The 27,082-nt window shown below is 38.4% G+C and overlaps 1 protein-coding gene and 1 long non-coding RNA gene across 2 annotated transcripts in view; one reads left to right on the forward strand and one right to left on the reverse strand.

The window, feature by feature from the left end:
• Positions 1–27,082, forward strand: part of ST6GALNAC5 (ST6 N-acetylgalactosaminide alpha-2,6-sialyltransferase 5) — a 107,588-nt gene that overhangs the window by 73,781 nt on the left and 6,725 nt on the right. The window contains exons 3-4 of the mRNA XM_072419496.1: positions 13,722–14,131; positions 20,035–20,142. Coding sequence (XP_072275597.1) covers positions 13,722–14,131; positions 20,035–20,142 — 518 coding nt within the window. The remainder of the gene's footprint in view (positions 1–13,721; positions 14,132–20,034; positions 20,143–27,082) is intronic.
• Positions 14,854–19,562, reverse strand: LOC140336425 (uncharacterized). The gene is made up of 3 exons (XR_011921891.1): positions 19,375–19,562; positions 17,076–17,206; positions 14,854–15,361 (listed from the first exon to the last, which is right to left on the reverse strand). It is a non-coding gene; the product is annotated as an uncharacterized lncRNA (long non-coding RNA).

The raw sequence follows: 27,082 nt of genomic DNA on the forward strand, positions 1-27,082 counted from the left end.
CTCTTTATCACTTAATTATTTTCCACTTTTTCTCTTTTTCATTCATTCTTTCTTACATCATCTCTCATTCACATTCTCCCTCTTTCACTCTCACTCCCTCATTATCACTTTCATTCTCTTTCTCATTTATTCTCTCTCTCCCCTTCTTTCCTTTTTTTCTTTCTCTCATCTCTCATTTTCTCCCTCACTAATTGTCTCTCTCACTCTCCTTCTCCCTCAATGATTTTCCCATTCTCCCTCCCCTATTATCTCTAATATTATTCCTATCCCTTTCTCTCATTCTCTCCGTCTCTTGCATTACCTCTCGTTCATTTGTTCATTCTCTCTCTCGTGTTCCCATATTCTGTTATTGTTTGTCTACATTTCAGGTGTCCTCATGATCTCTTTGCAGATGATTGACCTCATTCTCCTCTTCCTCTATACACACATTTCCTCAAACATTCCCCACGTAGACATTTGATATTCTACCTGCACTTCCCGCACAGCTCAGATCCAACTAACTTTATCTGCGCAATCAGCCAATGCTGGTTTAGAAGTCTTCCCTCCTCCGGTGGAAGGGATTACAGGAAATGAGTGTTGCATTGGAAAATATCTTCCTCCACCATCAGAACCTAATCCCAGATAACTTCTTTTTAATAAACTCCTGAAATAGTCAAAATCCAGGTGACTTCTATCTAAGCAGGTCAACCTGATTGCGGGAGCTAAAAAAGAACTTGAAGGTCCAAAGTGCCAACAGTAAAAAAGTCATAGGAAACATCCCCAGGGTTGGGTTTGGGGGGAGGGTGGCAAATTTGGCAATTGCCAAAGGCCACTATTTTCTCCATTCTCCTAGCTGGCAGAATGCCAAGGGGTGCATAGAGCCAGAATGACGAGGATATGGGGCCCCTCTTCAAATTTGTCCCAGTTTGTCTAAACCCGTTCTTGAGTGGGATGTGTAATGCAGACATTTCCGCTCTCCTCATTAGTGGTAGACTGAATTTATCTGTAAAATGTCCTAAAACCACACTGGAATCTTTGTTCGGAGCTGGCTACAGCCGCTTTCCACCACAATACACCACAAGCTGCAGGATCAAGGCAGAATGTTCATATTCCTTCAGGCTCCATATCAATGAAGATAATTTTCTCTCTGTCATCCGAAAGCCCGGCTTCCAATCTTTATATCTTCAAATGCAAAAGGCAATTGCCTACATAACAGGAGCGCTGTCTGATCCGCAGACTCGCCGTGTCAATCAGATGCACAGATGAGTAAAAACTGAGGCCTCCTCTAATGTCGGGGGGTAAGAGATGTTCAACCGATCTGTCAACTGAAAGATTTATTAATGTGTTAGTCTTTCATGACTCTTCTAAGACAAATGGACGATGGCATGTCTGCTTTCTTAAAAGGGAAAGGTTGGCATGATTTACAATATGTGCACGCTCTGCGTCATCATCATAAACACAAAATCCTTTTTTTAATGTAAATTACATGTTCATATTTTTATCTTTATATTTTTTGTGTATGGTTTTACTGATGCAGCCTCTAGTGGTCATCTGTATATCACATGATTGGGTTTTTTTAAAAACAAATTGCTAAAATCCCATATTAACCTAAACATGTTAATGTAATTGAAAAAAAAACAACTTTTTAAATTAGCAGCTTTCCTTATTAGAATATCTGATGATACCAACAAGAAGGTCCTAGTTTAGACACTTCCTATTATAGGATATACAGAATATATACTAATAAAGGGTCTTTTATGCTGCAACAAGGAATGAAAAATTAGAATTTAAAAAAAAAAAGTATTTTATTAAACATTGTTGAATCAATGGGCCTGATTTATTAAAGCTTTCCAAGGCTGGAGAGGATACACTTTTATCAGTGAAGCTGGGTAATCCAGCAAACCTGGAATTTGTGTGCAACGGTGCCCCATACATAGCCAGACACTGGGGACAATGAAACCCCTGCACATGAGTAACACGTATATAATCAGTGGCTATCCAATAGCTGAAGGGGTCGCCATCCTCTCGGAAGTCTGCATTGAGCAGGTTGTGAAGATGATGCCAACCCAGGATGATCTGGACCTGTCATTGATGCAGGGCAGCTGCACATAGGTAAGCATGTACAATAAATGGCAAGTATGCTGTGCTGATTGTGGCAGAAATCCAGTACAGCTTTAAAAAGTGCATTGCAAGCAAGGGATATATATGCAAAATGCGTTTCACCGTTTGCACCCCTATGCCGCCTATGGAGTCTGAGCCATAATGATGTTAAGAAAGTCTTCACGTACGCGCCATGCTGGGCCATTATATGGTCACTCAGCTTTGTCCTGGAGTGATTATGAAATTAGATGGGTAATCTCTAAGCAAATAGCAGCCCTGGTGGGAAGTCACTTTTATTAAATCATGGCAGTTGAAAGGTGAAACGCATCAGGATTATTGATCGGTGAATGAAATTTACACACACAGTACACAGCTTCCCAGACAAAGCTAAAAATGACACCCGAGTGTGGAGGATCAGCCCTTAAATGTTTTCTGCTTCCAATAAAACTTTGCATTGAAAGAATTTTGCAATCAGAAAGAGCACAACCTAAAAGTAGGTTTTTATATTTCTTAAAGTGGCAATGCATAGAAATCAAAGTCAGCCACACCTGGCAATTGTAGCACTATTAGTACTTACTTCAATATTCAACCTCAACTCAGTCTAAACTAGGAGGGTATCATGTCATGTGACCATGTCTGTGCAACCTCCCTCCTGTGCTCTGGCAGATATTACATTTGTGCAGGGGTCTTTTGATACTAAGTGAACCATTTATACCAGAGATGGATCATATGGGCCCTGGGACCCTTTCCAATGAAATGAAGACACACCACCCAAACTGCCCTATGATACACTGGGAGTAATTTACTAAAGGAATACAAAAGCTTCACTTTTCACATTTCTTAGCTTAGTGAATGTGATGATAGTCCACGGGCACCTTTGGGCATCTGTCGACCATTGCAAAATGTTCATTTAAAGAGAACCAGACCACCCAGTATATTCTGAGCATATTAATTACTTGTAAAAGCTTCCCAAAAGTCCTCAGATGGGGTACCGCTAATTTGGATGTGATATCAAGAGCTCCATCAGACCTAGAGCTGTCATTTAAGTGTAGGATTTGCCTTACCTCTTCCTCTAGCAGCTATAAAAAAAAGTTTTGTGAGATGATGAGGGGAGGAGCAGGGAAGCTGGGTCAGCACATACAGTAATTAGACACTCCCAGGGTAGGTGAGGGCTGTTACCATGCAAGGAGGGAGAGGACTACCCTAGTGACTTGACTGAATTTGACTTATTTTTTGGAAAGAAAAAAAAAGGGGGAGAACAGAAGAGAAAAAAAGGAAAAGGAATAAATAGAAAGAGAACGAAAGTGAAAATAAACGAGTGAGAGTAAATGAAAGAATTAATGAGAGAAAGAGGCAGAATGTGAATGAGTGAAAAAGAGAAATAACAAAAGAAAGAGAGAGAATGAAAAAAAGAAAAAGAAAGAGAAGGAATGAATAAAAGAAGGAGGAGAAGAAAGAGAGAAAACGAAAGAAAGAGAACAAGAACAAAAGAAAGTATAAGAGAGAATTTTAGAAAGAGAAAGAGTTAAAAAGAGAGAACAACTGAAGGAAAGAGAGAGAATGAAAGAGAGAGAGAGATAACAAAAGAAAGTGAGAGAGAGAGAGAGAGAGAGAGAGAGATTTACAGAAAGCGAGGGAGAAAGAAGGAAGAGAGAAAAATAAAGAATGAATAAAAGCAAGAGAGACAGAATTAAAGAAAGTGAGAAAACAAAATAAAGTGAGAGACAACCAAAGAGAGAGAATGAAAGAATGCAAGAGAGGGAGAGAGAGTTAAAAATGAGGGAGAGAGAAAGAATGAATAAAAGAAAGAGAATGAAAGAAAGAGACAGAACAAAATAATGTAGAAGAGTAAGAGATTTACAGAAGGAGAGAGCAAGAGAAGAAAGAGAGAAAATGAAAGAAAGAGAGAAAGAACAAACAAATGTAAGAAAGAAAATTAGAGAGAGAGAGAGAGAGAGAGAGAGAATGGATAAAAGAAAGAGAGAGAACAAAAGAAAGTAAGAGAGAGAGATTTACAGTAAGAGAGAAAGAAAGAAGAAAGAAAGAAAATGAATGAAAGAAAGAAAGAAAGTATAAGAGACAGAATTAAAGAGAGAGCACAAAAGAGAAAGCAAAATAAAGTGAGAAAGAACCAAAGAAAGAGAGAGTTAAAAAAGAGGGAGAGAGAAAGAATGAATAAAAGAAAGAGAATGAAAGAAACAGGGAGAGCAAAAGAATGTAAGAGAGTGAGATATTTACAGAAAGAGAGAGCGAGACAAGAAAAAGAGAAATGAGAGAAAGAATAAAAAAAAACATAAGAAAGAGAATTAAAGAAAGAGATGGAGAGAGAGAGAGAATAAAAGTGAGAGAGAGAGTTAAAGAAAAGAGAGAACAACATAAGGAAAGAGAGAGAGAATGAATAAAAAAGAGAGAACAAAAGAAAGAAAGAGAGGACAACAGAAAGAAAGAAAAAAAGGGAAAAAGGTAAAAAAAATGTTGCATGTAAGTATTAAAACATTTGATTTTTCTGTGCCTTTACCTGAAATTTTCTAAGTTGGTGACAGAGTCTCTTTACAATATCAGAATTCTCTTTATATATTCTTTACAATATTCTCTTTACAATACAGCAATGTTCTGTGTAATCTGAATATAAGAGCAGCATGTTAGGAAAACATATGGAATATTTGCCATATCATCTCAGGCTCGTTCCTGTCTTTGATGATATCTCCGGAGGTAAGATAGGTAAACGCAGGAATTACTGCGCACACATCACTCTCCTCTATTATCTGATAGGTGATTAGCATAAAACTGCTGACGTGTGAAAAGACAAAACATTTCAGAGCCGCGCTGATAAGTATTAATTACATACGTCTGATTGCCAAGACACATACGATTAGCGGTGGGAGTGCGAGCGCGAGGCGACATATTGCTCGCAATCATTATTTAGTGTATAATGAGTATCTAGAACTAATTAAAGGACTTTACAACTACAAACTGATAAATTCATATTTTTTTCTCTTCATTTAGAATTCCGCAGTACAGGTTGTCATGACAACTCGGCTTTGTTTCAAGAAAGTCTCGGTGTTGAGATAGCAGCCTGCTTAATAATCCCCTCTGGCATGGTGCGGAATAACATAGTTACTGCTCCATCCACATTCACATCACACCGGCCTGGTTAGCACCGCTGACACATGGGCCTAGGTGGAGGAGAGATCAGGGAAAGGCAGGGAGGGTTTATAGATTTCCTTTCCTTGGTAATAACGTACAGTATTGCCCTTTATTAAAAATGGAATTTAGCATTTGTTAATATATATTCTGTTTTTTAATGTAGTATTTCCAAAAATTAAATAGTATCCTATTGCTTCGCATTGCCTTGGAGAGATCAGATTGGCGTAATGAAACCAGAACCCGTCCGCTCTCCCATCAGAGAGATAACCCGGCCTCCGCCCTGCAATTCTATACGGGAGACATGGTCCGCGGCTCTGGTTGGTGCACCCCCTTCCCAGCAGGGTCTTTCTCCCCCTCGCCCCGTGGGCGGCCAGACCGGCCAGAGCTGCGGACCACCAAAAATTTTTTTGCAAAATTAAAGAGGGCACGCATGCCCATTTTTGAAAAAAGTGAGGGCACAGAGTTCCCACCTGTGCTCGCCCCATTACACCCCTGGTCTTACCCCCTTTCTTTCTTCTATTAGAATCAACTTGATTAGTCAGGTTACACAGGCTGCCAAGCATTGCATGGCTTACATAATAAATGCTAAGGGCTCGATTTATAAAACAGGGAATCTTCCAGGTCAATGTGTTTTAATGGCAGTAATTGATTTGCACCCAGGATCTAGATTCTATTCTAGATAAATCTCCTGGATCCCCCTCTGTCCTATCTAAAAGTTTCAAGCTCTTGAAACTGGGGCCCGGTACAAAAACCCCTTGTCGTCCCATAAAGGTGGCCCTATATATATATATATATATATATATGTGTGAAATGGGTTGGTCTGTACTACGAGTGACAACATACCACATCCCTATTGCAATATACCAGCCAATTGAAAAAAGACAAATACAATTCAATTTTCTATGGACGTTACATACTTGAGTTACATATTAGACTAACAAAACAATGTACTTTCTTGTAACCAAGAAAGTTGGTTTAAAAACAATAGACCTAAATTAACAAATCTCTCAAAGACTGGAGTAGATAGACTATCATGAAGAACCTGGGTGATCCAGCAAACCTAGAATGGATTTCTAAAAAAGCATGTGCTATTAGTTATCAAATCTTTTCAGAACTGGATTAGATTCATTCCATGTTTGTTGGATGACCAAGGTTTTCCCATGATAGTCTATCTTCTCCAGTCTTGGAGAGTTTTACCTAATCAGGCCCAATATCTTATTTTTGACAACTCAATGCAACAGGTGGCTCCGGATATATTGGCATAACTTATAAAAGACTTTTTTCAAATTTCATTGGCTGTAGACTATTTGTGAATAATTCTAGTGCAACAAAATGTTTGAACCCAACGCGTTTCATGGAGTTTTACATATATATCGCTTATTCAGGAGTATGAAGTCAATTTGTAAAGGACAATGGCAATTATACATCAAGTATTAGTGATATCAACAAAGTATTCAATGTATCAAATATCTTGTGCTTCTGCACTCTTTTTTTGCTTTTCCCTCCCATACTTTGAGCTTTTCTTTACAGTGGATTGTAATAGGATAATACTTTTCAGGACATTACACTAATTTGTAGACGTATTAATGAAAACAGGTTGTACTGTCAGCCAAGGGTGCGGGAAAGCTGCAGAAAACTTAATGAAAGGATCTTTTTACTTAAAGCCCCAAACCATGTGCAATAATCATTGGCTGGATACAAAACTTTCCAAGTGGTAATCTGGCCTCACATTGAGCTACTGAAGCAGCTTGCCCTGGGCCAAGCGTGTCCTGTCCAAAATCATTGCCTCTAGCTCAGTGCTTGTAAGTGGGCATTTTTCTCTATGGCCAGCCAGCACACCTGGGGCTATACCATAGGATGCCCGGCGGCATCTTTTGTTCATCTTCATCTACCATTGGATATTATGAATCAGGATTGTGAAAGAAAATACTGTTTTTTAATAAAAGTGAACCCTTCCTTAACCAATAAATACAAATAAAACTTAATTTGAAATAAATAAATAAACAACATTATCCTTAAAAGTGTCCCCAATGGCAGTTAGTGTCTGTTTCCCTCATTATTCAATTAAACAGATGACGGCCCACTCACAGGGAAACAATAGAAAGTCAATGGAAATTGATTTCATTTCACTTCCAATCTGCTAACCCACTTTGCTGCGGACAAAAATGTAAGTTAGGACCTGAGCCAGCCACAGTGCGGGCATCGTCCCGTACAGAGCACTCCGCAGAGCAATCAATACAGAGACGTGTGATTAGATGTCAGTCCATTATTTGTTGCACTTTTGTTCTGAACCCAGGGAACATGTTCAACTGTGCATTTGTTGACGTCCAGACTCGCATATTTATTGCAATAGCCATTTTTGCAGCCTTGTCACAAATCAAAAGCTGGCCTATAAAAGTTTCACTGTGGCTCCAGACGTCCATCTTGATCAGTCTGTGGAAAGGTCCCCCTGAGATAAATTGAGGCAGTTATTCATTGAAGTGAAAACTTTATTCAACATCATAAATTAGCATTTACAGCATCAACCGTTTTATAGGTTTTGGGAGATTTATTGTGCTGTGAACCAAGTCCTGTAGAGCTGAAAGTTTGACAAATGGTTCAAGAGACAGTTCATATGAGTTCATCTGGGAGCTTTCTAAATAATGAGCACAGGGATTCTGTAAATGTAAGCATCCAAACTGATTTTAGAAACAACAGTCCAATGAAGGACTTTTAGTTATGAAATATGGAAGAACGTGTCTTTTGTGGACAAGCAATCAGTCAACTCCAAGGTCCTGGAGCTTACAAACCTGAAGGACAATTAGATGGATACAAAAATTAAGGTGGAAGTTCTAAAACAACATAGAACTTTCTTGAATCCAGGCACCAGAAGTGCTCCCATTTATAGAGACCACTGATCGTCTAGTCTTTATCAATGCCATTGTTGGTAACCATAGAACTGGTTGTATAACACCCCAAGAATATATCCCATGGATCAGCCATTCTCAGGCAGGGTTCTGTGAAACCTTAGGATTCCTCCTGAGATTGCTAGGGGCTCCTCAAACTGATTGACCTCCCATTTGAAGGCATAGATCTTGGGCCAACACCCCTTCTTGGAGCCAGCTGTATGTTTTATTTTCTTAGATGTCTATAGAGATGGTATTTGGCCATCACTGTGGGGTTTTTTTCCATTGTCCACTGATTTAAGAGGCTATTTTACCTATTGGTTTTAATAGGGGTTCCCTGAAACTTAAAAAATATTTCAAGGATTCTTCAGGGTTAAACATGTTGGCAAAGGCTGCACAAATGATGTGATTTGCAGCCTAATACCACATTCAGTAACAGATGTTTTGATTTTTCATATCTCTATCATAAATGTAATGGTGAGATTTGGCCCCAAGGATTGCCATCCATATATGTGGATGTTTCTGCACTGGCATGGAGAGGGACATATGCTCTACTTGCCTAAATGCATATCTTGCTACATCCTTAGGATGTGTGGGGTGCCTGTTGTGTCATACTATTCATCTTAACTCAATTTCCGGCAGCTATCTGGTTTTGGTCTTGGCAAACTGTGGCAGCCCTAAATGGGCCCTTCCTTTGTGTTCATACAACAGGTACATAAAGTGAGGAGAAGCTGACTATTTATCGATTTCTCTGCCTCCTTCCAGTGAAGCAATACTGGATTGAAACCATTGCAGACATTCAGTCCAATAAAAGCTGGAAATGAGCTCTTTATCTCAGAGAGCGGCAGTGACAGAGGTGCCAAGTCCAGGGCATTACCTGTCTGACTTTATTGGTCTTTTGCAGCCGATCTGATGAACAGTGAAAAGATTGCGCTGCAGGTCTGTGTCCTTTCTCTTCCACTTTAGTCAAACCAGACTGTGCTTAACATTCTGTCAGAGGCTTCTTTCCACAGCTAGGCCATCGTCCTATATTGGCCCCATGGCATCTATCATAATGATCCTTTGCTCCATATTAGAGACACGTCTATCCTTTTGCTCACGCATCCTTTTTCTCAACGCTGATTACTTCAGCCAGATTCACCCTTACTCCGGCTGATAGCTTTGGGTTATCTCTGTATCCTATTTCCCTCTCCAATAAGGCAGTGATTGATAATGATCTCTCCCAGTGGACACTTTTATTGGGAACAGAACAGAAGTCACTCAGTAAAGTTGATTTTTATTGGTGCTTACAGTTAACGGGCCTGTCCCGTATATCCATTGCGTAGAAGTCAACAGAGCCAGCCTACAAACAAAGCCACAGTCAAAGCAAATGGAAATAAAAGTGGGAGGTGATGCCCGTAAAATACTTTAATGAGCATATGTGAGAAGAGCTTGTTATGAAGGGTTTTAACACTTAGGCTGAAGCAGCTGGCATATAAACTTCATAAACCAATTCAGCGGTTGTGCATCCCTCAGGACCGGCACCATTTTAACTTTGTGACAGTAGGTCAGCAAAAAAACTTTGTATATATATATATATATATATATATATATATATATTGTTTGTTTTTTATGGTTTTTTATGGTGGTGTTGGGAGTGGACAGGTTGATAAAATACTTTCTTTGCTTTTTTAATCATGGATAGTGTGTAAATTCCTCCACCATAGATTGTAAGCTCTTCGGGGCAGGGTCCTCTCCTCCTGTCTGTATTAGTCTGTCATTTGCAACCCCTATTTAATGTACAGCACTGCGTAATATGTTGGCGCTATATAAATCCTGTTTATTAATAATAATAATAATAATAACAATAATAACTTCTGTTAAGTTTTACTTCTGCCAGGAGTTAAATTAAAGGGCCTATTGGGTACGTTTTGGCTTAAAACCTTTATGGACAGGGTGTGTCCTCTCATACTTTTTACTTAATGTTCAGAGTCTCACTAGGTCGTTCTCAACTAGGGTTCCTCCAGAGGATGCTGGGGGTTGTATGGTCCAATTTGATGGTGGCTACATAGTTCCAGGGCCAGATCCATTTGCTAAAACCAATGGCATGACACCAAAGATCTTTTTAGCTTTCTGTAAGGGTGGTATTTTGTCCACTTGCATAAAATGAGCTTTTTTTCCAATAACCATCTAGGTAAGGGGCACTTTTCTTACTGATCTCCCAATTATTTGGCTTTAACAAGGATGTTGGGGGTTCTATGAGCTCCCATTCGATGGTGGCTGCATGGTTCCAGGGTCAGCTTCATTTGGTAAAACCAATGACATGACACCAAAGATCTTTGGGGCACTTTTCTTACCGACCTCAAAATTATTTGGCTTTAACATAGATACACTGAGACCTAAGCATTATTTTTAACTGTTCCCCTTTGGTAAAAAGTTGGAAAAAGCTGTGCTAGAATATAATTCCATTCACACACTTCAGAGTCTGATTTCCTTTTTTTTTTATCTTCATAAACTTTTTTATTCAAGGCTGCCATTTGTAATCTGGTTACTTTGGCACCCTCTGAACTTTTATTTCTTAGAAGCAGCGTGCATTAATTCTGAGCGAAAGAAGCAAAATTCAGATGTTCGGGATAATGAGAATATATATTCATCTTTGCCTAACAAACTGTGAAAAGAGTTTCTCACTTTCAAGTCGAACATCTTTTTGACTTGCCTGTACGGCATCGACAACAAATAAAAATTAGCGTCCCCGTGTGTCGCCGCAGCCTGTTCATTAGCAAATGTGTCAAGAGTCTTTTGCAAATGGAAATAAAAAAAAAAAAAAGCTGAGACAAGTCTGTTTTACATGCTGATTGCGGGAGGAAAGGAAATATTTTAATTGCAGGATATTCTCAAAGTTGGCGGAAAAGACTTGAAAGTGACATTTTTCTAGGAGAGCAGAAATGTTCCATTAAATTGCTCTCTCTGAAGCGTTCCCTCAATGTTTTTGACATGTATTCAAAGGGGATTGGGGAAGATGCAGAGGAATGACAAGAAATGGAAAATATTTATATAGTTTAGTTATATATTACTGTACTGCAAAAAAGATGTGTAGTTGTTTTAATATTTTCTGTATCTAGAGTAAAGAATACAGAATATATTAAAACGCTATGCTTTTGTTTCTTCCTGGGTAAATTGGAAAATGATGTAGGAAGCTGGGGAGTTTGGATAACTGAGCCTGCAGAAGGGCACACCAACTTTATTTCTAGTAAAAGACCATCTGATTTAGTCAGTTATGCACAGTCAGCTATCAAGCATGAGCAAACCGTCCTGGTCAAAGAATGTCCAATTGGCTACATAGGAAACCACTGGAGCTTCAAATGCATTGGGACAGCTCTCAGACCGGCAGTTGGTTGCAGGACAGGGAGAGAATCCCATGCTTCCCCATAACAAGATATACCATGTACTTTAAATCACTTGAGTGAATAATGGAGCAATTGGGGTGGTATATGATGTGTATAAGCAATTGGGGTATCAAGTAAACCTCTCTTCCTTTTTTTTTTGCTGGGTAAAATGTATGTGCACTTTAAACCATGTGCTTAGGCAATAAAACAAATCAAGCAACTTTAAAATAATTTGATCTTTTGAGATCATCTACAGTGTTCTCTGGATAGCATATGTAGCTCACTGATAGCCTTGCCCTGTTTGGAATTGTTCTTTAAGGTAAATTAAATGGATGTTTTGTTGTTAGCACAGTTGCAGTGCATTTTGTACAACATTAGTAGCCTACTGATTGGATTTACTTATTCCCCAGAATTGTTCTTTAACCTTGTTTCATAGAATGGAAAAAGCACTTTGTATTACAGTCTGAAAGCTGCCCTCTGACTCCCACTATTAACTGTCAATTTGCAGCTGGAAGAGGACATAGAGAAGAGAAAGAGCTTGTAATGGGTTGTGGAGGACAGCCGAGGTGACGGTTCCAAAGTGCAACATAAATGTGCAGATGTCTCACAGCATGCTGTTAGCAATTAGGGATCTGTTGGGAAATGGGCAAGTCCACAGGAAGAACAGAAACAGTCAGGAATTCAAGCCCAACTCAGGGCAAAAACTGTCTCTTTCCCACACAACCCAACCCACTCCAACCAAATTCTTTATTGGTATGCATCCATATTGCCTTTGGCTGAGCTGCTTATTTCTACACACACCAGGGACAGTTTCTGGTGAACCAATTTATTTAACTGCATTTTTGGTGTGGGGGAAAACCCAAAAAAATACTTGTAAAAAATGCAAACTGAAAATAGTGTCCTGGTTGGGATCTGAACCTAGGATCCAATGCTGCAGAGACAAAAGTGCTAGCCACTGAGCCATCTATGCCACCCCTTCATGAAAATCGAGCCGTCATGGGTCCTGGATGGTGGAATTAAATGAGCATTCAAGTGTTAAAAAAAAGTATTCAAGTATTTAATACGCATCATCCAGATACAATGATAACTCCATTTTCCATTTTCAGACCACTCATTTACGGCTGCTTGTGTACAAGACCCTTCTGCTGAAAGCCAATAGGAAGTGCCAATATGAAACAGGCAGGAATGTGAATGCGAATGTGATGTGAATGCCCAAAGAGAATAATAAAAAAAATTAAAAGTAAAAAAAAATTGGGGTTGGAGTTTCATGTGACTACTGGTTTAAGTTTTTAAAAATAGGTTTTAGATTTATTATTCTTTTTGGACAAACGGTCAGTTAGAGGCAGGTAGGTGGGGGTCATCAGAACCCAACATATGTGGTTAGGGCATGGAAATCTTACTGCTGGGGCATCCAATAAATATACAAAGCCAAGAGCTGATCAAGCCTACTTTGTTCACCTAGCTAAAATATTACTATTGAGTATACCAATCCTTTTATTTATTCTAGGTGTCATTCCATTTATTCTGTGTCTGTATTGGGAAAAAAAATTACGTAATAGCACCCATTCACTTACCTGAATTATAAAATGTTACTCAGATGGCACTGGACACACGCTATGTTGGTGAAAATTTACCCAAATGTTGATCAAACCTGCTGGAGACGTGGTGAAGGCACTTTGCTTAATATTTTTTGCAGTTGCCCAAATTTGGGGTCCTTTTGGGCCAGGGTGGCAAATGTTATATACAAACTTATCAAGACGACCTGAACTGGCCATTTTACAGGTAGCTACAATGTACAAGGAAGCAATATCGGCAGTTAATATATCATCATAATCAAATGCGTTGGAAACGTACCTCCCCACCAAGTCTTAGCCAGTGGTTTCACAGCCCATATTCCTTTAGTAAATCAACCCCATAAAGTTTGTTTAGAACACGGTTCTTGTTTAATGTTTTAGCTTTTTGTTTTATCAGTCATTTGATTTATGCCTCCTTGATTTCAACTCCAAATCTCAGACTGTAAATAACGGCACCGTGACTCATCTATAACAATTTTAGCGCATAAACCTTTTTTTTTTCCTGTCACTGGCAATTGGACCTTAAGTAACAAACTGATTTCTAAAAATATATAAAAGTCTTTTTTTTTCATATATTTATTTTTTGTTACCCAGCTGTGAAATATGAGTGTTTATGGTGCCCTTTTTATGATTCACCATATGTTTTAACAACTGCAATATTTTTTTTCCAGCCCCTGAAAATGCACTGCAAGAGTTGTGCGCTGGTGACCAGCTCCGGGCATCTGCTAGGAAGTAAACTGGGTAATAAGATTGACCAGACAGAGTGCGTAATACGTATGAATGATGCTCCCACACGGGGCTACGGACAGGACGTTGGCAACAAAACGAGCCTGAGAGTGATTGCGCACTCCAGCATCCAGCGGATATTGAGGAATCGCAATGAACTGCTAAACATGAGTCAAGGCACCGTCTTCATCTTCTGGGGGCCCAGCAGCTACATGCGGAGGGATGGCAAGGGACTGGTGTTCAATAATCTGCAGCTCATCAACAAGATACTACCTCGATTAAAAGTGCACACCATCACCCGCCACAAGATGCTGCAGTTCGATGAACTTTTCAAGAAGGAAACAGGAAAAGACAGGTGGGAATTCCTTTATGAATGAGATTTTATGTCTGGCGGAGACCTGCAATGGTTTGGTCTACAATAAATGACACTCTGATGTATATGTTTGCTTGGCTGCAGATGTAGGCTGGGGGGAATGGATTGTGCACAGTGTAATTTTACTGCCATAAGAATTTGGAGGGCATAAAATCCACAAAGAGATTGTGTAGCGGTTTTCTTCATTTTTTTTATCTATTATGATCCAAGATGGATTTTAGGTTTGTGTTGATAGCATTAGTTTGAGATTATTCAGAATTCATTGACAGGTGCAATTGACATCCATCTCATCTGCATTTGACCTTCTGCTACTAGTTTAGAGGAAAATGTTTTGTGTTGTCAGTCAGCAATTCAAAGTACTGTTACTTGAAGGATCACCAGGTAAGAAAGTTTGCAATATGCATATGCAAAAAAATATTTAGGAAAACTGTATAGCGAGTTACCCATATGATACAGTAAGTAAATATATTATATTTTATTATATAGTCCTCCATCAAGCCAGTAGGTGGTGTCCTAGCCTTCTATTTCCACACATAGCATTATATCGCCTAAATCTGTGCTGAAATAAGTCCATTAGGGGTTTGTTCATAGTACTGTGCATGAAATGTAGATAACGCTGTAAAACGTAAAAAAAAACCAAAAAAAAAAAAACCTGGTAAATCCCCTATTTAACACACAGTAATGCAGATTTTCAATTGCTTCATTCACATATGCAGTTCAGTATAGGACACCAAAATGTACAGATGTGAATCCTTAATGGGGTCAATTCACAGATATTTTTGCCTAAAATTCACCCTTAAGTTTTACCCAATATTTACAATTTTTTTTTCGCGTGGTAGTCAGTTAAAAAAAAAAAGAACAGGTGTAATTTTGGCTTGTGGGTAAACAATGGGTACATCTTAGGTGAAAACATTATAAAAAGCCCCCTGTGTACTCAACCATGCCCCTGCCCACCCTCATTAAACTATATCAGAGCAGTTGGGAACTATTTGGTGCAGGATGTTGGGTTCTTGTCATAGCGGTTTGTGGCACAGCTCCTGGTTGCGACATGTTGCTCCTGGATGCCATTAAGTGGGCAGCTACTTCCATTGACATGAATAGGGACGTGTTCCAATCACAGCAAGGTGAACATGTTTGTATTTTGTTTTTTCCTAGAGGCAAATATCCATAGGTCCTGCACCACCCTCAATTGAGAAATAGGGCTTTTTTCACCTGCATTATATCAGTTCACATATGAAATCAGTAACAACAGTGCACTGTTTTTTACACATTTAGCTTTAGAAGAAAAATATATTTTAAAAGAATTAAGTAGGTTTAAATATCCATGATGACACGTTTCGCAGATCTGCTTCCTCAGGTCAGGGAATATTTGAACATCAGCTAATATAACACAATAGCATAGGGTCTTACTGGCACGCTAGATACAATAAACCCACTTGTGAATATACATAAAAAGGTGTTCAGACAAACTTTTATATTGCCCGAGGGACGGGAGGGTATAGATAAGGGAGAGAGATGTCACCAAAAAAAACCTTATAAGTTAGCTCCTTGAGAAGATTCATGTCTAGAAATAGCAAATATTGGTAGGATAGCTTCTTAATTATAAAAATTGCTAGCCCAAGGGCCACGTGGGAAGGAGACTCCTGGAGAAGTAATGTTGGTATGCTTGGACATGTGTAGTGATATGGTGGACGATGGAAAGAGTTGAGATTTGTGGGGGTTCCAAGAGTGTGACATTCTCAGAAGCATTTTACACTTTTAAAGCAGTGTTCTTGACCCTTTTAACTTTTGAAAAAACTTTCATGTCTGGGGGGGAACCCGTTCTATAATTACTATATCCACAGATCACAGTACTTTGGTGTGGTGGTCGGTGGGAGGAATGCCTCCTACATTGCTGGCCAGTGGTAAGAATATAGTGGGAAGATAGTCAAAAAGACTTGCTCAATGGTCAAGGAACCCCCCAACAACCTCAGGAACCCTGTTTGGAAAACACTGTAATAAAGTGTAAGCATCTGTGAAAAATATGGAAAATATAGTAAAGACGATTGGGTGTCTACCATAAGCAGAGCTTCATTTTAGCAAACTCTTAAAACTCTCAAACTCTTTAGCAAAACTTTAGCAAAAGCTGTCCCTGTGTTGGAGACCTTTGTAGCAAATCTGTAAGAAACACACAGTCAAATAAACAATGAAAGCTCCACTGACAATTCAATGCATTTACAGATGCTGAAAGGACCCCCATAACAGAAAACAAATGCATCATGATCAATCCCGATAACAAAAGATTGAATCAAATTATATTACATTTACAGCACTGGCATGAGAAACCAATAAATCTCCATGTACAATCTGCAGATCCAGGAGATAGCTGTGCTCACTGCATGCGAAATGGAAGAAAACCGCAGGCAACGCAAGAAATATTCCAGGAACGCAAAGTAATCACCGCAAAGAGTTAATTTATAATTAAATAGAAGAAATGTCGGGGAAAAAACAATCATAATTATTATAGAAAAGATCATTAGTGAATACCTCGGGGGATCTAAAATTATAGATTAGAAGGGAACATTTGTGTTAATTGCAGTTAAATGTGAAAATACCGACATATTAGGGATTGTAAAGGAGGACGTCATGCAAAACCCAAAACTTAAAGGGATATGCTACAGTTCTACTGTAATATTAGTGAATCAGTGTTGTCAGCCTAGGATAGCACTATGGATCAACTCATTCTCCTTTCTGGAAATGGATAACAATTTTCAGACAACAGATCCCAAGGCAATTATCAGCACACTAGATTTCTTGTTCAACAGACCAGACGAGAGCAGATAAGAAAAGTTTGTTATTATTGATTACATGTACTTTAGATATTTATAACTATAAATAAATAAAATAAATGTATTGCAAAAAAGAAAATTAGGACAGATATACTTACTTTGTTTTGTAGTTACAGTTCTTTGGATTTTTGTTATATGCACTGTTTAAATGGTTCTACCTTCCTTAAAGTAGAAGAAGGGGAGATCTCTTTCAGGGGACATTCACCCTCTCTTCTTGTCCTGGTGACCACTGGAACAAAAAAAAGCTTTAGGAAATACAGAATTTTAAGTTATCATCTAAACAGGAATTGAGGGGAAATCTTACTATGCGCTAACTTCAAAACAGTGAAAAGAAATAAAAACATATACCTGTTCTGGGTCTGATAAAATAATGGGGTTTTATAGGTTACCAAAAATGAACATTTTTATTAAGACCTATTAACATAATAGAAAATATTTAATCATTCATATTAAGTATATAAACAAGTACCAAAAGAGTCCATGTAAAAAGGATATCAAGAGTATAGTTGAATTCTTTTTGCAGTTCATCCTATTTACCCAACGCGTTTCACAAAACAAGCTTCCTCAGAGGGATACTGGAGGTTTTGAACTTCAGACCACTCATGCAATATACCAAAGGAGATTGGATGTACTTTCAAAGAGATTTAGTTGGGTGTTCCTCTTTTTGCAGGGCAGCCAGGGAAGCTTTGAGGAGTTAATTTTAAAATCAAAAAGGGGAGGCCTGGGTCTAACCAACACCATAGAGTTTGAGTCAGGTGAAGGGATTAAAATGACGTATTGGAGGTACCCCAATACTCCATGTGTGGGGAGTCTCTGCAGGTTCCTCCTTGTAGAGTTTATGCAGAATGTGCATGTAAATCAAAAACAGGAAATGAAGGCAATCTCCTCCAATGGAAAACAAAAAAAATGATGGGGATATTAATCATTACCTACTTTAACAGGTTGTTGGCATCACACTGCAATCAATGTGCTACAAATAAAAGAATTATGAACATGTAGGCAATTCTCTCAGTAACAAAGAGATATAGATGGTCATTGAAGCCTTGGGCTAAGCAGGAACATTTATAGCTTCTAGTGCACATGTAATTTATTGGAACGATAGGTTTATAAGGACCTTACTTGGAAAAATAATTGGCCCCTGTGGGTCACCTTAAGTATTAAATGTTTATAAATGAGACAGATTAGATCTATGTGAGTGTTTTATTAACAACTGATAACAACCTTGCAACAAAATCGTGCATTTCCTGTTGCATTGATGGATAGATTTTAACGGCCTGTGCAGTAATAATGGAACAACATGGGTAATAAATATCTTCACCAGATCAATTATTTTGCTTTAGCTTTGGGAATTGGACCTTAAAGTAAACCTGCAGTGACTACAATAATATTACAGGTCCATACAGGAGGACCCTTACAGCTGCCAGAATGTACCTTCAGCAATCCAACAGGGCCTCAGACCCAGACCCAAAAATCACAAAAAATCCTTAAGTTATTTGGTCCTTCTTCTGTCCTAGCTTTCTCATCAGTCTGGGGCAACCTTTTTTATGGGCCAAGAGTAAAGCAAAGAAGGGGCCATTCTGCAACACTAATGAAGGTATACCGAGCCAGCTGTAACAGTTTATGCAGAGTTTAAAGTTGCACCTTTGTGGACCATGAAAAGTTTGCATTAAATATTGAATCAAGGATACTAAATGGTCTAAACTGCTGCCAGCCTATTGGTAATGGTACCATGAGCTCCAATGCCTGAACATTATTATATTTAATCCCAACAATAATTCTGACACTTCCTTGTAAAACTGTCTGGCTCGCCACTTTCCTGCTTTCACACTTTAATATTGGCCAACAAGACTTCTCCCCACAATATTACGTACAGGAGGTACATGAGATCTGAGAGTGGGTCAGCTCTTATCACCCCTTGAGGCTTTAACATTTAACATTTTAAAGATTTTGAACCTAGCAGATAAAATTTAAAAAGTAAGATTAATTTTCCCCACTTTTCCACCTTAACGATCACTTATCTGATATTTTATTCTAACCAGTAAAAGCAGAAAATAAAAAACTGCTCTGGTTCATAGGCTTCATATTGATATGAGAGCTGGACTGCTTAACATAACATGTGCAAGCAACTTTAAGATACAGAAAGGTCTGCCCGAAAGTACATTGAATGCACCTTGTGACCATGGCATGGTTTCATTGTCTTCTGGACATCACTAAAAGCTCCCTGCTTGATTTTACTGATTTCCTAGAATGTTACTTTAATATTTTTGCAGCTTGTGGTGCTCTTGTTTTCCTTCCAGCACAATTCATAAACAGAATTTAGTTTTTAGTCTGGTTAGTAATGTGCTCCAGATCCCTTTGATGTGCCGTAATTACAGTGTTCAAACCATTAGGTAATACCTGCTTTTTGAGATGGACTTAGTGTTTTTCTGTGAATCCCTGTAATTTGGATGGCGACGGGAAAGGAAGGCCACCATCTAGTGTTTTAGCGTTATTAGGAGAAAAGCATCAGATTGCAGATCCATTCCCTATTCTCCATCCATCCGGCAAGCCAGGCAGGCAGGCAGGCAGTGAGACATCATGATCAAGAGAACTTCTTGCTTTGCATCCTGAGGGCAAAATATGAAGTGGAGCCCCATTATATTGTTTCATTATATCAAAACATATCTAAAATTTAAACATTTTTGGATAGTATGAGGAAAATGTAGATCGGTCATTTCTGAATGGTATATACTACTTTTAATTTTGGCGATCAGTTACTCTGCTCAAATGAATATAGCTTCTGATCATTAATTTTGGGTAATTATGGTTCAAAGATCAAAGCACTGATTACCCTTTTAAAAATCTGGCATTGGAAGAGTGGCAATTAGAATAAAAATTGGAGGACAAAGAAGTGCAATTTGATTTTAGATTACCACTTTTTTTTTTTACATATGCTGATCTCAATATTAAAAAGAAACTTACTATATTATATTTCTATATTTGTCTTTGTAGTTGTTTGCAGTAAGTTGGTATCTTGTTTTTATTAGGAAGTAATTTCTGTGTATTATTTCTTTTCAGGAAGGTCTCAAATACTTGGCTAAGTACCGGATGGTTCACCATGTCCATTGCGTTAGAACTCTGCAATACCATTAATGTGTACGGGATGGTCCCTCCAGATTTCTGCAGGTAAATCTCCAATCTTGGCAACTCTTTATACAATTAATTCCCTATGTGTGTAGACCAGGCTTATGTAGGTTCAGAAAGAAGTAAAGGGAAATATTCACACCAGGGACACAACAATAATAGTATTAAATGTGGATTTGTCCATAGCATTAATAGTCTTTCTCAAACTTATTAACAAGGGGGAACCCTTAAAACAGCTTCTAGGTCTTCACAGAACTCTGCTATAATTACTACACAGACCATAGTATATTGGCATGATCAGCGAACAGAAGGTCACCCCTACAGATAGCTAAAAAGATCATTGGCCAATTACATTTCTCATTGTCCAAGAAACCCATAGCAATCTTTGGAGGAACCCTAGGGTTCCAGAGAACCATGGTTGAGCAACAGTGGCATAAATGGTTCACATACTGTAAATGTATTTCCAATAAAAACTCCATAACTTCCAAAATGTTCTCTCTTCCACTAAATAAATCATTGGTGTTCAATCATCAGTTAACAAAGTCCAACATATTTCCATAAATCTATCACATGCAATTCAATCACCATTGTGTTCCACAAATCCATTACCAGATGCACAAAGGTTAATTTGCACTCAGCCATGAGAAACCTTTACCTAAACACAGAGATATTTGACCACCTAATCAAAGTTGAGGTCAAGTAGCACCTTCTGGGTAAGAAATTATTCCTGGGTACACGTGAGGCTCTCTTCTGGCTTAGATGCTCAAATGCTTTTCCTGGCTTCACCGGCTTACAGCGTTTCTTTTCCGGTCTTCCTCTGTTCTGAAGAAATGTTTTATTTGTCCTTTCTGAAGCTTATTTCCTAGCACATGATGGCTGGCTATATTTGCATATATTTCCAGGCATTTTCATTCCTTTGTCCCTTCTGCAAAGGACTTACTTTTACTTACTTTTCAGGTCTGTGTTTGTTATATAGGAGGATAGGGAATGTGAGAAGGTTTACATTGCAAATGTGTCTCTGCTGTGAGATGGTGACTTCTTCCAATAACATTTCCACAGCATCTGTGCAATTTAGTCAAGATTATGCTGCACATATGGGTGAGCCCTTCTTGTTTTATTGAAAAAAAACATCAATAATAAAAAAAAATATTAAAAAATGTTTTGGCTAGAGCTCTACATTAAGCCTGAATGTTAAGCAATTTAAAAGTATTGATATATGTAATAAATATACTAAATTATATACTCCAGTAATGCCATGCCTGTAATGTAAACATAGTATGTTGTGATGGGAAATGCACACTTTTACAACGGCACTGTAGGCAAGGGTAAATCCTCCAATGGAACACATATTTTAAAGTGGAACTATACCTATAATAAAAAAAATCAGACCTTAACTTTACTATTACTCGCAGAGCTCTCTATCCCTCTGGAGTTTTCCTCGATTCGGTCTTACATTTTCCTGGAATCGTCCTTTGTCCCGGCACAGAGGAAATGCTGGGCACCGCCATCTTCTTCCTTCTGCTTTCTTCTTGTAGCAACATCACTGGATCTCGCACTGCCCAGGCACGAGATTGGGTGACATAGCCTGCTGTAAATTTGGAGAAAAATGTGCCAATCTAACTGCACATGCGTGAGATCTACCATTTTTTTCCATTGCTGGAAAAAGACCATCGTATGCATGCCCGATCTCTGAGCAGCCCGATGTCTCCTGAGATACATGACGTATGTATCCCTTGAGGCTTTGCACTCCCATTCAATCTTCTGTCTTTGTGGAGGTTATCTACTATTTCATATTAAGTAAAAAGTTTGGTGTTGGGTTCGCTTTATTAAAGGGGATTCCTCTCACTTTGGAGATATTTCTTACCTCCTGCTGTGTCTCAAAGACAGGAAGCAAATGGGATGCAATGGGACATAGTAGAATAAAATAAAAAACCCTGATAGAGGTTATGCCTTTCCCTATATTTTTAAAAACTTTAAAAATAGCTTTAGAATTTCTTTAGGGCTCATTGTTAATCTAAGGTTTGCCATTCCCAACCTCACCACTCCAATGGCTACTACCCTGAGCTGCCCTTCCTCTGCCCCGAAGGCCCCTTTTAAAATTGCGTTAGAAAATTGCACAATTGGCTGCTCCCAGGCACATACCAAACTACTGTTCTACACCCAGGAGTGGCAAACCGCACTGCAGCTTGTGGTGTATTTGCACCCATTGTCCTTGCATTTTCTGTGCTGTTCTTCCTTTTTTGGAGGAAAAGCAAATTGTCACTTTTTGGAACTGCACTGAGCTCCACCACAACTGTGGCCTCAATCCCATGTAAAAACGATTTTCTAACTGCTCCTATTCAGTTGTAGGAGTCCAATGAGAGTAGTTGTGAGCGTGGTCGAGATTTTGGTAAAATATTGTGGTCAGCTGCAAGTCTGAAGGTACCCTAAGTATCCCCAACCCCATAAGCTTTAAGAACATGAACTCCAACAGTAAACTTAATTCCAGCTTTCAGCTGACATGTTACAACATAAAAATTCACGTAGTTACACTAAATAAACTGGAAAATGTTTTAATTACTCTTGATAGAATACATAAACTGAATCATGCCTTTATGTATTTTCCTGGAGCTCTTTGAAAATAAGTTCAGAGAACTCCAAAGAGACCGTCACCTTAAAATGACATTTATCAAATGGCTCGATCAATAAATTTCTTATTACATTTCCCAGAAAGTCATTACAGCCGCATCTAAATACATACCGCCCTCTTCTATATAACATGCACTGCAACCTATGGAACACAGGCTGTGTAATCATTGTCCCCCTCGCACCATGCCATTGTGAGCTTTGTATTAATCCTTATTTAGAATAATGCCCGGCCAGGATTAGAACACTTTAATGGTTGTCAAGCATAAGTATTAATTAGGAGAGGAGCGGCTGAGCATAATCGCTGCCATGGAACTAAATGGACATCTTATCTTCTCATACAAAGGACGTCTCAAAGGTATGAGGAAGAATGTTATAGAGTCAATGAACCGGGCGATGACCAACAGAGATGAGAATTAAATAGATCCAAAGATATATTACGTGGCCATCTACAGAACATCTTTATCGGGTGGATAGAGTGTTACTGAACCTTTGCCTGGAATAAAATTTCACATAATTCTGACTCCAAATGGGTTTATTTAACCCCCTCGTGGTCAGTGGTGCCCTTGTGTTTTAGTTAGCTATCGTTTGCTGGCTACCAGGAATGTGAGTGCTGGTCAACTTGATTATTTAGTATATAGTTTCTCATATTTAAGCCATCACTAAAATGTCATATAATACTCAATTCTTTATTCTGCAGCTTTTATTACAATAATACCTAGTGATTGCTTTGTGAAGGTTCGTGTTCAAGCACTAAATCTATGTACACACACCATATGATCAGTTGTGCTCATCTTGGGTGAAAATCTGACATGTACACCAGTCTCCAATGTTGTTTATCAGTCCACTATTAATCAGGGGAAAGAACATCAAGGAGCTGAATGTGCGTTCCCCCCTCTCCATAAAACAAAATAACAATATGTGTATGGTGCTGGTTCATTCATTTGTCACTGGAAACAATCAGGAAAGACAGTTTTCAGTGACAATCATCCAACGTCCATTGGACGTCTGTACAGGGTCCTTATCCTCATCTCCTAATTGTGCTCTTTCAATGGAAACATTACATAGGTATGGTCCACTATGGCCTCCATTATAAAACCCACCCTGCTAAATGCCATGCAGAGTGAATGTAAACATAAAGTAGCTGCAAAAAATGTTGCAGGAGGCCAGCAGCACTGGCACACAACAAAAGATGATAAACAAAATGAAAACAAGTATTCTTAGTAACAATAAAAATGGCAATTCATTTGCATGGTGTTTTGGAAAAAAGATATAATTCATCATTTATTACTTTGTTTTTTGGAACATAAAGCATGGAAATGCACCACTGTGGATTGTGGTGAGCTGCAATGAAGGTGAGTTACCTTAGTTCAGTGTTCCTCAACCAGGGTTCCTCTAGAGGTTTCTGGCGGTTCCTTGAGCAATGAACATTGCTATCTGTAAGGGTGACATTCTTTCCAATGGCCAGCAGTTTAAGGGGCATTCTTCCCACCGACCACCAAACTAATGCACTGTTAGCTGTGGATATAATAATTATAGAACAGGGTTCCCTGAAGACCTGAAAGCTATCAAGGAGTTTCTCCACGGTAAAAAGATTGAGAAACACTACCTTGGTGTGCAAACTTGTTATACGCGTTCTTATCAAACTGTACAGCGATTGCCTTATCTGCCTATTCACTCCAAAGATGGAAGTCAACGATGTTTAATGACCTTTAATGGCTCCCCTACTGTGCTAACAAGTTTACATATCCCTGGTTGAATGTGTATTCTTTTTAAAAATACATAACCAGGCCAAGTTTTTTTTAATGTGATAGAAATTAAATGAATAGGTATTTTAGGAAAAATAATTAAATATTTCTATTCGAAATGTGCATGCCCTTAGTTCCTAATATTCTGTATTGACCCTTTTTAGAATCAATTACTTTGTGCTAAATTTAGTATTAGTTGTAAATGAAGACTTTTATTTTCATATAAAGCTGCCCATTCTTCTGTGCATTCTCAGTAATGTTGAGATCAGGAAATTGTGATGGCCATTCTGGAACCTTTTTCTGCAGCAGCCAAGTGAAAGGTTGACCATTGAAGCCCCATGCAGGCTTCTTGCCTTATTATTAAAAAAATTCTCCAATATTTTCTGATAGTATTTTGCTTTCATTTTACCTTCAATTTGTCTTAATGCCCCCTTCTGCTGCAGCTTAAAGTCGCTTACAACAAGTGTTTCAAATTAGGGATTGTTGACTCCTCTATAAACATACAGTAGCTTTCACTTATTTTGATTTGTTTCTTATTGGTCTCACTGATGACATATTGATATACAAAGAATTGCTAACAATTACATTTTGCCGGGGATATGTGAATTTATGAGCAATGTTTTCGGCTACACTGGTTAAGACATTACAAGATTACGAGGAGACTAGCATAACATTTTCCCAACTGTTTTGACATGTAGGAATTATTTTCAGGTATTGCCTTAAACATTTTCTGACTTTGAGCTTGTAGTTAACACTATGAATTCATTACGAGTGAAGAAATACATATGTCTTGAGTTCATCTTCTGATTTGAATTCCATTCTCGGCTCTATCCATGTGGATAGACTCTAGGTCTGTCTTAATATTCTGCTATATGCCTGACTGGCTATATATTCATCACTAGCTCCCAATATTGATTCAGGATGTAAATTTTTAGGTTCCGGATTATGATTGCAGCTCAATATTATTATACAGTTCGTCAGCTCAACTTTTGAAGGCGTGTGTATCAATATATCTTATATCCCCAAGGAAATTAAATTGCTATGTAGATTTTTTTTCTTTTAGATATAGAGAGGATATTCTTTATCTCTGACTATTCCTTCCTGTTGAATCTGATTCATCAGCAAAAGGAAAGACAATGCAAGCTAGAGACTGAAAATTAATTATTGAGATTCTAGAAGTAATTAAAAAGTCATGGAGACATAATTTATATATTTTGTTTTCAAGTTAAAATGACTGGTTAAATTTTTTTAGCATTTAAAGATATATATAGGTTTGTGCACCCAATAAAAAAAAAATAAATATCTGTGGATTATAAAGAGAGGGAAGTGACAGAAGAAGGCTTTTAAATTACACACTCTTGTGAACTATTAAAAAATGATTACTTTATTGAATTGCAAAATACATAAAAGTTTATAAAAACAGGTGCTTTTATAGAGTATTGATCAGTGTTACAAGGTAACCATTGAGCTTAGATTGCTATTCATTTACTTGTAAGTGTAGGTAAGAAACAAAGGTCTCCCTTCCCGACACGTTTCGCCTAAAAAGGCTTCCTCTGGGGATTTGGAGAACAGAATAGCAAAAGTTCAAATTAATGTCTCAGTGTATTCAAATCATTAAAAGCAGAAAGTGTTTGGCTGCACTGCGTTGCACTATTGAAGTGGTTTGGTTCAGGGACAGGAATATTATAGATACAATGTGGTATAGAACAGGGACAGCCTGACAGCAGTCAACCAGCAGAAAGGTTGACTGCTGTGCTGGTTGACTGCTGTCAGGCTGTCCCTGTTCTATACCACATTGTATCCATATTATTCCTGTCCTTAAACTAATCCACTTTAAGAGTATCAAGGAAAACATTATTCCTCCGAACGCAGTGCAGCCAATCTACAAAACCTAAAGCTGCGTACACACTTCCAATTTTTATCGTTGGAAATGAACAACGAACGAACGACGAACGATCGATTGGGCAAAAATCGTTTGTAAAAAAAGTAACCAACGACGCCGACGAACGAGGATAGTCGTTGGAAATGAACGACCGGACCGGCGGATCAGATTGGACGACGATCGTTGACCATCTATCGTGTGTACGGTTGTTCATTGATCGTCCATGGTCTGAGCATGCGCGGTGAACGAACGTTCGCTCACTTCCTGTGGTGCACGTCACTTCCTGTATCGTTCAAACGATCGCATCTATCGTGTGTACAATATCTGCGAACGATCGTGTCGTTATCTGTATGTACAGGATCGGTGCTATACGATCGTTCGCAGATATCGTGCAGGATCGTTCGTCGTTCGTTTACCAACGATAATAATTGGAAGTGTGTACGTAGCTTAACACTATCAGCTTTTAATTATTTGAATACACTGAGACATCAATTTGAACTCTTGCTATTCTGTTCTCCAAATCCCCTGAGGAAGCCTTTTTAGGCGAAACGCGTTGGGAGGGAGCCCTATGTTTCCTACCTACACTTAAAAGTATATGAATAGCAATCTAAGCTCAATGGTTACCTTGTAACACTGATCAGTAACTGTAATAGCACCTGTATACAATTTGGTGTTGTTTTTATAAACTTTTATGTATTTTGTAATTCAATAAATTAATCATTTTTAA

This window comes from Pyxicephalus adspersus, chromosome 8, assembly GCF_032062135.1.
Source record: "Pyxicephalus adspersus chromosome 8, UCB_Pads_2.0, whole genome shotgun sequence".
Taxonomy (NCBI): Eukaryota; Metazoa; Chordata; class Amphibia; order Anura; family Pyxicephalidae; genus Pyxicephalus; species Pyxicephalus adspersus.